At 37.1% G+C, this 12,500-nt stretch overlaps 1 protein-coding gene and 1 long non-coding RNA gene across 3 annotated transcripts in view; one reads left to right on the forward strand and one right to left on the reverse strand.

The window, feature by feature from the left end:
- LOC125038961 overlaps positions 1-4,488 on the forward strand; it is a 5,397-nt gene extending 909 nt beyond the window's left edge. Inside the window, exons 1-2 of the long non-coding RNA XR_007116090.1 lie at positions 1-3,715; positions 3,803-4,488. The exon at positions 1-3,715 is cut by the window's left edge and continues 909 nt beyond it. This is a non-coding gene — a long non-coding RNA (uncharacterized LOC125038961). The remainder of the gene's footprint in view (positions 3,716-3,802) is intronic.
- Positions 4,489-4,967: 479 nt separating this feature from the next.
- Positions 4,968-12,500, reverse strand: part of LOC125038926 (myotubularin-related protein 10-B-like) — a gene marked incomplete at its 5' end in the record, with an annotated part of 10,951 nt that continues 3,418 nt past the window's right edge. For both annotated transcript variants that reach the window (XM_047632601.1, XM_047632600.1), the window contains 5 exon segments: positions 4,968-7,325; positions 9,640-9,810; positions 10,013-10,185; positions 10,852-11,001; positions 11,538-11,683. In XM_047632601.1, the coding sequence (XP_047488557.1) occupies positions 6,783-7,325; positions 9,640-9,810; positions 10,013-10,185; positions 10,852-11,001; positions 11,538-11,683 (1,183 nt within the window).

Here is a 12,500-nt window from a genome sequence, read left to right on the forward strand (position 1 = left end):
CCACTGAAGAGATGTGCAATACTGACCCTTTTGTTTACAATGTAATCCATTACTTTTCAAAATTTCATGGTTACGATAATAACATCGTAACCAGTCCCTTAAATTTATGTGGTTTTCTATGTGATTGTCTTTCATCTTAAAAAAAATCCCACAAAAGGAAGCCCTATCCTTAGAGAAATTCTTACCCTAGTTTACCCCATTCTCAACATATTCATTTTATCCTGTCTTAGAAAAGCAGTTTCAGTGGTGTCCTTACTGACATGCACCAAAATAATGTTCAAGTGCTAAACATACCCAAACACTTGTACTTCGAAAACATGATGCATAAAAAATAATCCCGGTGTTTTAGACTTGTTCCTATGGTAATGGAGATTTCCAATGTGCAATTGTTTTGTCACTGAATATGTGTCTCCACTCTAGTTGAATAAAGATATCTGCAAGTATCTCTTTTCATTGCTCTATATCTTAATCTGTAGTACTGGTAGCTTGCAAATCTATGTTCTGCTATCATTTATAATTAATACTTTATCACAAACACTGATAACTGAAGAGGCAAGTAAAATAATCATATACTCATGTCCTCTACTGATAACCAATGGAAAGACACTGATATTGCTGAATATATACACTGTGTGGAAAGGCTAATATGAAAGATACAAACACTAATATAGTGAAGTAATGACCAGCATTTTATGGAAATATATTTATCCACTTCAAAATCTGCCTTTGTTATTTTCCAAATATTCCTTTAGTAGCTCTAAATCCATATGTTCCCTCTCAGAACTTCAAAGCTACAGCACATATACTTGCTAACTCATAATCTATGGCTACTGAAAGTTTTTGTTCTGAGAGTCCTTAGAACAGTGGCATCAATCAGGACCCACATTACACCCTAAGGCATTAAAAAGGAATAATTGCAAATAAGGAAACAAAGCAGTAAAATATATTTAACCTTTTATTTCTTTATATAGACAGGTTTATTACAAAACCAATTATCAAACCAAGCAGCTACCATACGTAGCTTATATTCAGCTATACTGCAAGTTTATACTACGCGTTTAAAACATGCTAAAAAGTATATTTGTCAATAAAATACAACCTTCATGTGAGTGATGTCACCACATCACAGGCAACACTTGAATCCCTCTGGCAATTACTCTATACTGCCCCCAGGAATGCAATGATCATTAGATTGAGTACAAGATAAAGATTCATAACAAAAAAAAAAGAAAAAGAAAAAAAAAAAAAAATTCAGACACCAATAAACAGGTGGCCAACATGAAGAAACATTTAAAGATGGGTTAATCAAATCATTACATCTTGTCTTGCTTTGTATTCTGTCTATCAACTTTCATTTCTTGTCTGGATGGAATATTGTTACAATGACTACATAACTTCGTTTCAACATTGGAGAATACTACCAGGCATACTATTCAGCATACAGAGAAAATCAACAACAAAGTTTTAGTGCAAGGAGGTCTTTTGAAAGAATTCTAAACATTTTTAAAGGACCATCAAAAGAAGAGAATATCACGATGTAAAGACCATTAGTTTGTATTGTGAGCAGTTTCCAAGTAAAATATTTATATTATTTACTTGTTACCTAATGAAGCATATGACTGATAGAATAATAAAAGTAAATACTTGTTATGCTAAAATCATGCAGGGTAATACCAAAAAGAAAATGTAACTTGCCACAAGAGGCAGTAAATAACTCTGATATTTTCAAAAATGTTATTTGCTAATTCTCATGTATCACATTCCCACAATACTTTAAACATATGTAACTAGTCTTATTCTTACATGGCTATCACATCATGTGTGAATGTGGACCCAAGAGAGTCTTCATCTGAATGGGAAAATATTAAATAAGTGAGAAAACTGATAAAATAATCCTTGAAGAATAACAATAATCTTAAAGAAGAGCTGAAAAGATTTGGTGTTTTATGTTTTTTGCTTTATACATCATACATATAAAATGTACTAACATCCAACACACTTTTCACCTTTTGAGGGTGTGTAAAATAAGGACCTATTTTATACCAAATCAATGTCTCAGAGTACAAAGTTCATTTATTTGCATTTGTGTGTGTGAGGTGGGAGCTTATGTCTACACGTTTTTCAGTGTGTGTATACAAATGTTTATGCATGTACAAATGCAAGTTTATTATAAATAAATACATATATCTATACGTGGAACTTGTGTGATGATACGTCATTGTTATTCTAGATTTCTGGTCTCCATCTCTGCCATTCTGATTAAGAAAATAAAATAGAACAGGAATACATTTCTGAAAATGTCTGAACTCTTTCATATTATTATGCACAATAACTCCCACACCAACAAATGGGTGTCTTGAAAAACTAAGCTTGTATTATATGTACAGGCTTCTTTCAATTTCGAAAACACAATTTCAAATTCAACTTTCCTCCTTCACTTCATCACTTGTAGAGGTGGACTAGACATTTCTATGAAGGAATCATAATCATAATTAGACTATTATTAACTATGTTTCACTCATTGACTATGCCAGACCAAACTTGGTAGTACCATTACATGATCTTCATTTCTTTACACCCACCAGTTGTTTTACAACTTCATGACCACAAATCAACAATAAATATATATACCTAGTTCCCAAGTTTAGTGTTTAAATTAGCCTCCATGAAGTCTCTTATTACAAAGAAAAAAAAAAAGGATGATCTGGTGTTGAAGACAGACTATTGAACCCACTGCTGCTTATAAATGAGTTCTAAATCAACTGCAGAATACCCACCTAATTTTCACTATCTGATAACCCTACACTTAATAACCCACAGACTATAACTCACCTGCTCATGATCCATGTCACACTGTAACAATTATTGCTCTGTAACACAAGGTTTCTTATTGTTTGGGTGGAGGACGTCCATAGCATCAGAATCATTTTGGATGAAAGATTATCTGGATGCATATGAAAATACTACCTCTAAACAAATCTAATTCGTACAAAATCTGTTGAAAGAGCTTCAGAGGTTTGTATTACATGGCCAGGTACAAGTGTTTGCTAGGCACATAAACAAGTAGGTAGAGCAGAGAACATAACGTCTTCAACTATTACTCTTACAATCTTTGGTGTAAATGTATTTTCCATGCTCTTTCCCCATCTGCCATTTGAATTTCAAATCACTTTAACATTGGAATAAAAAAAACTAGATATTTTTCCCTAGTCAATAATATATGGAAAATGTATATCCTATATTGAAAATCAATATAAACAGATGGGAGAAAATGCATACATACATACATACATACATACATGCAATCCATTCACAGAAATGGGGGGGGGGGGGGGGGAATCTCGAAGCACTTCCTTAAATATCTACAACAGAAACATAAAGCTCATCACTTTCTTCTCAAAAGCTCAGTCACTGATGGAGACTCTCGGGAGAAAACAATAAGTAGGCACCAAATCTAAGGAATGCGAACCCTCCTTATGTGATATCTAAAAATGCCTTTGCCTCAGCAGCTTCAGGCCCTGGACAAAGTGGCTGTGCTGTAATGGTAACTTGCTTTCCTTCCCTTCACCACAGTCTGCATGTACAGATGTTGACTTGCATATATGCTGGGTTTGGGTATGGAGTTGTGGGAATAGGGGGTGAGGATTCGGTATGGGTATGGGCATGAGGAAAAACGAAGGTATGGATGTGGGTATGGGCATGAGGAAAAACGAAGGTATGGATGTGAGTATGGGAATGGATGCGAGTAGGAGGAATAGGGGGTGAGGATTCGGTATGGGTATGGGCATGAGGAAAAACGAAGGTATGGATGTGGGTATGGGCATGAGGAAAAACGAAGGTATGGATGTGAGTATGGGAATGGATGCGAGTAGGAGGAGGATCGTGGTTATAGTTGTGAGTACATACACACATGTATCTCTGCAAGTGCATGTGCATGTATGTAATCAAATGGAAGAGGAGCCGACTAGTTTTTTTTTTTCATGGACATACCTCTGGATCTGCAAAGGGGATCAGCAACGAGGCCAACATGCAAAAGCTTTTACAGAGATTCCACAAGTGATCTTCAATAAGTCCTCTCCAGGAAAATAAATCTTCACTTCACTTCTTTACCCTACAATCTAAACAGTAAGACATTAATCTAACTGCCTAAAAACAGTGAAAATAATTTGGAAGACATGCCGAAACAAGAAATATTATGGAAAAAGATAAGACAAAAAGAGAGACATTCACACAACATTAATGGAGAGAAGGATCAAAAAGGCCTGAAGGTGCAGACTTCATGGACATTGAGAGAGAAACGTTAGTTACGAATAGTTGATGAAGGAAAGAGAAACAAGCTAACAAAGGCACTATTGTTTTATCAATTAGATAAAGAAATATATCATAATACTTTCTCTATACTCTCTTTCATACTCTTGAAAACCCTGTCCAGTTTACAGGCCAGACTAAATACACAACAGTAAAAAAAAAAAATGTATATGAAGTAATCTCATAACAACATTCTTATATAAACCATGATAAATTTCTAACGTATATGTTCAATCATATAGGGAGGATAGCTATGTAGCAGAAATAGGCTACAATAATTATCGAACTGTATATCCTAACCACTTTTTCTATCACAGCCAGTTGATTGTCAAACACTGAAGATTTTTATAAATATATAAATAGAAATATGTGTAGGCAATATTTTATATATACATTTCCACATTATATTTAAAAAAACACACACACACAAATATATATATATACATATATATATATATATATATATATATATATATATATACACACATGTGTGTGTGTGTGTGTGTGTGTGTGTGTGTGTGTGTGTGTGTGTGTGTGTGTGTGTGTGTGTGTGTGTGTGTGTGTGTGTGTGTGTGTGTGTGTGTGTGTGTGTGTGTGTGTGTGTGTGTGTGTGTGTGTGTCTGTGTCTGTGTCTGTGTCTGTGTCTGTGTCTGTGTCTGTGTCTGTGTCTGTGCATGTGCATGTGCATGTGCATGTGCATGTGCGTGTGTGTGTGCGTGTGCGTGTGCGTGTGCGTGTGCGTGTGCGTGTGCGTGTGCGTGCGTGTAAGTATAACCTAATTACTGCATATCCCTTCTGTCCAGCACTGCCTGCAGAAAGATAAGTAGGCTTTTGAAGTAAAGCAGAGTATTATTGCTGCAAGCATAAAACATTTTTTTTTTTTTTTTTAAGTAGGTCTGGAGAATGTGACTGCACTACTGACAAACACATAAACTTTATGAAGGCGTGAATATATCTGTAAGTGCACGTGTCTCTGTTTCCCTGCATGTGAGTGTGTGTGCATGTGCTTGAGCGTATGTGGATTTGCATGGACGTATACTCCTGTGTCATGTGGACATATATAAAAATCTACTAAAATATCTTCAGCGCTTTATGACTAACCTCTGTACAAAAAACAACATATACTATGTAAGTTAAGTGGACTGTGCAAATCATCTATTTCTTAGGATTTACTGCCTCTGCCACTGGACACTGGTATATCCCTTATTCTATAAGAAAAACAATGTAACTGTACAGCAGCTTGTGTTTTCTCCTTACCATAACCCTGGAAACAATTTTGTGTGTGTGTGTGTGTGTGTGTGTGTGTGTGTGTGTGTGTGTGTGTGTGTGTGTGTGTGTGTGTGTGTGTGTGTGTGTGTGTGATCTATATTAAACATTTTTCATATATATGTGTGGCTCTCTATTGTGTCCATGTGCTGGATCTTGCGTGTTTATAACAACATAGTACATTTTGTTTTAATATAGAACTAAGTGATCAGATACACACCTACAAAACCTTAGATTCTTTGACGACAGCCTGCCAATCTAACCTTATCCTTTTTCGTTCTTCTATAAATAAACTGATGTGACACATAACCCTTGGTCTCTCTTGCACATACGGAGACATCATTCTTATATGGCTAGGAGGAAGAAGACGTGCTGTTACTGACCATCATTCTCTATAATGTACAAGTAACTGGGCTGTGACAGAGGGAAGACTTCATTATCAACTGGCATTGCTCAAGAGACCTGGGTCATGAGCTTGCCATCTGCTTTGTGTACTGCAAGGCAAAACATTTTTCCACACGAAATTAAACACTATGCAGCACTTTTTTTCCTCTTCATATGGCTACACAGATTAAAGACAAACATGCAACTGAACTTCCAACAAATCATATCACCTGAACCTTCAAAACGAGGAGTCGCTTAAATCACAAATCGGAGGAGGAACTTATGACTGACTACATATTTGTGACTATAAAAGCAATAACGATAACATACAATCACAGTAATATACTTACTGCTTTCGATAATAATGTTAAACATAAATTAATATTTACACATTTGAAAAATGAGATCAAACAGCCTAACACCATAATTAAACCCCAAATATTCAAATGATCCATTTATCCTTAAACAACTGCAGGCAATGCTATTCAAGCAATGCAATGCAAGCCAAAACAGAAGCGTACTAACATACATTCCTTAATGTGCCCATTAACTGATATCCGTTTGCTGTCTTTGTCTATAAAAATGAGGAAGCACTTGTTGTGCCATTATGGACAGATAGAGAGGTTTTCTGCTCTAATGGAATCTCTCAAAGTTTCTGTAAAATATCTTTCCATTAATACTTTGCAGCAAAAATTGTTAATGATAATCTCTAAGCTCTAACAAACTATACATCAGTTATCTTAAATTATATATGATAATATATCAATTACATTTTCATAAAGCAATATATTCACTGGCAAAAAATCAAATTCCAACAGAATGGTCTATTCAGCAACACCGTTAGTTAGGGTCTCTGACAGGTGGCTCTTGATGGTGTAGTAGATTTGCCGCACATGCTCCCAGTGCTGCACAGTTGTGGTGGACTGTCTGGAGAGCGAGTCTATTTCATTTATGGTGACGGATGGCTCAGATATCCATCCACTGAAGCATTCATGCCATGGTTTTAGACTACTAAGGGCCACATCAACTCTCAAGCTTGCATCGATTTGCAAAGGCCCCACAGGAGCGTTTGGGTCGTATGGCAAGGGCCCACTATCTCCTAACAAGTACTGTATGCGGTGCCACGTGTGATGCGCACTCGAAACGGGGTCTCTCAGACGCCCTAGAGCCCCACTCACCGCCAGGGACTCCATTAAATTCTGAATGTAATGCACGTTAAGGAAGAGGTCACGTGCTGCCGATCTCCTCCCCTTTACGCTTTCTGAGGATCCGTTCTGCTCGCCACCCAGCCAGTCATGGTCCTCCGCCCACCAAGACCAAACAGGTCTGAGGTACACTGGTTGCTGAGGATTTTCACGTTGTAATACCTATTGAGAAAATGTGAAATTTACAATCATTACTTGGTTACCCCTATTAAAACCTTTAGAATATATGTGAATATGTCTAAATCATCTAGCAGATATGAGAAAGAAAAATGCAAAGCAGAGATTATACTACAAAGAATGACTACTAAAAAATAATATATTATTAGTAACATCACCAAGTGCTCTTATTAACCCAATTGAATTTTTGCTTCTGCTCAACACCTCCATAAAGTAATAAATGATTATAGCAGAAAAATCAATAAACATATATAACAACACTTCTAAGCTGGTACTCCAGTTCAGGATGGGAGGGCGGCACCCCGGACACCCAAGACCAATTCAGCACATGCCAGACTGACAGAATCAGAAAATGGGAAACAGAAATCATATAGATGTCACCATATGATCAACTTTTTCAACAATCACCCTTAACCCAATGGCGACGGGTCACGGCTATCGCCGTCATAACAATACGCACGATGTGCGGCATGCGGCTGTCCGCAGCGGCGCCGCGCCAAAACGCCCCGAGGCAATGATTCGGCTTGAGGGACCGATATCACGCGCTCAGAGTCGGCGCGCTGCCGCCGTTCACCAGAGCGTAGAGTTTTTTTTAATTTGCTATACCCGGCGCCATTGGGTTAACCCCTTGGATCCAGCTGCAACACAACAATCACATGACCGAAAATCCAGGCATTAGGCTTACATGAGCAGGTCGCTCTCCTGTGTGGTGGCTTGTAGGCAGGGTGCACATGAGCACATGTGAGCTGTGACAAGACTCTATGCCTCCTAGTAGCAATGTTAATTCCTCTTTTAACGCATAAGCGTTTTTAGCATTTTGGCCATTTTCAAATCTCAATATATGCCATTTAATTTGCACTATTATTTGAGTCCATATCTCTCTAGGTAGTCAACTACTCAGTGCAATAAAAATAAAAATATGTAACATGGAGCCAGTGCTCTTCCAGTCACGGCTCACGGACATAACATTCCTCATTGTACATCAATAGGAATAATGTCTTTCCTGACACCATGGCCTTCAGTTGAAATGCCTATGACAGCAGGTTTGCCTACAGCCAGATTTTTTCATGACAATATTAATTTGTCACATCACCCAGATCCAAGAGGTTAAGTGTTTAGAAGTTTGAATCTGCTTTTAAATTCTTGAAAACTTAAATATTCATTCATTGTATTTGTAGGGTTACTGTTCCAGATACATAAATATGCATAACTAACACTGAAGGGTACTCCCAAAATCCATCATTTGTTGTAAGCTATACTGACTGTAAGCTATAAAATTATAAACACAATCAGAGTCCAAATACTATCAACTTTTTTATGAGGAGTAACTCATATAATCATAGTTATTTCTCACAATTCCACAATGAAACCAAAGTGCACACCACTAAACAAACAGTGACAGCAATTACGTCAACTACAAAAAATATCATTTTATAATATCCAGAGAGCATAATAAATAACAAACAGAGGAAGAAAAGGAGTTTTCTTATAGCATTGAGGTGATAAATGAACAGTGTGCATATGATAAGACTGCCTTTTTCCTGCTCTGTTGCTTGCAATTTTCACTTTTCTGATGATAGATATCAAGTGGGTGGGTGGGACTGAAGGTCTTACTCATAAAAACTCATAAGAGAACTGGGAACTATAAGATTTTTGCATCCCAAAAAGAGGAAGGCAGAGATGCAACCTAACATTAAAAACAGCTATATGAGGAATTTTTTTTACCATTCTCCACATGTACATCACTACCACAATTACACAAGATGGAGCACCATGTGTTCCTGAAAGCTTAGAATGTGACAGTGTTTGAGAATATTCCAAGGAACTGCTTCAGTGACCAGTCAAGTAATTTCATCCCACCTTTACCACAAGGAATTCTTACTGCCACCATCAAGAAGGTTAAAGCTCAAAGACATTCCAAAATTATGACCTACCATTTACATTTCTGGTGAAAGTCCTCATTGTGGCACGTCATATGGATGTTGTGTTAGAAGTGTAGAAAAAAAGCCTTTCTTACACCTTGCTTTTTTTTTTTCCCCAATGAAGCTGTGTATTATAAGAAGCTAATCCAAATTATACTATACAATGATAGACCCCCAAATACTACATCTCATTCCTAACATAACATCTTCATTTGTTTACAAATTACCTAAACATATAACTTACATTGTGCTATACTATAAACATTCTTCTATAGAATATATTTTCAAAAGATTCCCTCTGATTGGAAGTACCTCCCCCCCAAAAAAACAAATAATAATAATAGTAATTATAATAATAACAAAAAGATCTGACTTACAGCTGTGGCTGAGTACTTGGCATTGACTGAGTTGAACATGAAACTTGAGTGTAGTGAGCAGTGGGAGGCATGCCACAACGCCAGCAAGTACTCTGATGTAAACTCAAGGGCGGCATGATGCTGCAGGCTCAACTGATGAACACAGTCAAGGAATAACAACCACACTGGACTCTGCAACAGAAATGAAGTTGGATGACTTTGCAGGAACTTCTATTGCACCAGACTGTTTTTGTTCTTAGGGGAAAACTTACTCTACACACACAGACACATTTAAGAGCCAGTCCACAAATAACCCACATATCCAAAGACACAAAGAATGTACAAGTTGAATGACCCATTATATGAATCACACAAACCACTGGCTAAAGCGTACCTGTTCTTCCGGCTGATTTCTTGTATGTCCGAGGCGCAAGCAAAAGGAATGCCCCAAAGTAACCCATTCCTTCTGTATTAGGCTGTGGAAACCCCTCAAAGTGCGCACCTGAGGATCTAACAACAGCTGTACCAGGCTTGAGATGACAGCACTCATATCCCGACCTTCGCTCTCTGTAAGATTGAAACGTCTTTCATAGCTAGGGAGGAATATTTCAGAATATAGTATATGTTGATTCTGTTCACCACCTCATTCATCTCTCTCTCTCTCTCCCTCTCTTCCTTATTCTATCCACCCCTTTTATGTCTCTCTTCCTCTCTCCTTCTCTAAGAGGATGTTCAACTAATGAATCAAGAAATTAGACAAGGATCTCCACACACACAAACAAATCTAAAGAGACAAATTGTCATATATACTGTTCTTATTTTGTTACTCCTTACCACTGCCAAGATAATACAATGAGTGGTAGTCATTAACCCAATGGCGACGGGTCACGGCTATCGCCGTCATAACAATACGCCCGATTTGAGGCGTGCGGCTGTCCGCAGCGGCGCCGCGCCAAAACGCCCCGAAGCAATGATTCGGCTTGATGTACCGAATTCACGCACTCAGAGTCGGCGCGCTGCCACCATTCGCCAGAGCGTAGAGTTTTTTTTAATTTTCTATACCCGACGCCATTGGGTTAAGGCAAACAAGTTACCTTTATTAGCCAACTTGATCTTTTGGGTCTTTGTGTTGCATTATATAATCCCTATGCTATTCAACTAACAACAACTTGCAAGACACCCTGCAGTACTCTGTTGGTTCAATGGAAGGCAGGTATTGCATGCACAAATTACCTTGCAGAATGACAGAGCTGTTGTGGTGTGCAATTGCAGAGGCAGCATTCTGGGCCACTTCTAGGCACTTGCTTACATAGGAGAGCCACCGTGAGGACTCCCAGCGGCTGAAATAGTGGCGGTCCTGCTCCCAAAATTGTGTAGGATCATCTATGAAAAAGAAGAACAAAAGTTAATGTGTATGCTACAATCTGCTTTTACATGACAGACACAGCTCATTTGGTTTAACAAGGGGATTTAAATAACACTTAAAAGAAACTAACTTTGCAATTTTATCATTTACTTTTGTGATTTTACAAAGAAATTTGTTCTTGATGATCCATAAGAAAATATAAAAATCATATGTAAAGGCTAGTAAACACCCAGTAATAAACTGCACAGGCCTCCAACATCGCAGACCTTTTCCAACACTCAAAAAAAATCACTTTGAAACACACAAAAGTGCCACAAAATTTATGAAGGAAATTTTCCATCAGCCTAATTTTCCATGATGGCCTGCACCAACAATGAATACTTGAATCACATCCTAAATGCTCCTAAAACATAAGAATCTAATCCTTGGCTAACCCACACACAACGTTAATCCTAATCCGTTGGTAGCATTAAGCGTAATCCACCAAACCAACATGCAAACAGACAAAAAAAAAAAAAAAAAAAAACCAACAACAAACGATAAAAAACCTGACCTGGGGTGTGTAGCTCTCGCAACTTTATATACGATATCTGAAGGTCTTTGAGGGATGGGAGTTTTTGGTCTAGGTCAATGATCGTGGGCTGGAGCTTCTTTGGGTGACAGCGGTGGACGAGGCCCATCATGCGGTTCTCTTGCTGCCTGAAGGAGAGAGGAGAGAAAAGGTAGTCGAAGAATGACAACATCCCTGAAGGGCAAAATGACACATACAGACACACATGTATAAGTGTATTTATGAAATAAAATAACAATAAATTGACATACTAGTTTGGGGAACTTTTATCAATATTTCCTTTCCACATGTAATTTCTTAAGTTTTGTGTGGTCTTCATAAAATATACATTTCTTAATTTATATAAGTATATAAACATAAACTGATTACAATACTTAAGTCTAAAAGATACAACATAACAGTTGCAATAAAAACTAGAAACAAGAAAACTAGAAATTATGAATTCTAAGCTCACTGCCAATGAAACTTTTGGGCTTCTAAGATCTAATGTCACTCTAATAAAAGCTTCTATCTTTATAACAACAATCTTTGATCTCTTACATGATGTGTAACATTCTTACAAAGTGATGCTGTTAAAATGGCTAACAAGTGCCAAAGGTTTAATATATCTAGCCCAATTTTTTTTTTTTTTCCTGGAAAGCATACACATAATGAAGATTAATATGCACAAATGGAAGAACATCAGAGGTAAAAACAGGAAATATATATATATATATATATATATATATATATATATATATACTTATATAACTATATATATCTATATCTATAGCTATATATATATATATATGTATATATATATATATATATATTTCTGTCTCAACCATGCATAGCTGCAATGCAGAGAACATAAGGATGCACGCAGATCATATTACCAGATGGTCTGGGTTACAAAGGCAAAGTAATGCTGTCCTAAACATGTTATTTTGCTCAAGATATGCTAAG

Source organism: Penaeus chinensis, chromosome 26 (genome assembly GCF_019202785.1).
Source record: "Penaeus chinensis breed Huanghai No. 1 chromosome 26, ASM1920278v2, whole genome shotgun sequence".
In the NCBI taxonomy this organism is placed as follows: Eukaryota; Metazoa; Arthropoda; class Malacostraca; order Decapoda; family Penaeidae; genus Penaeus; species Penaeus chinensis.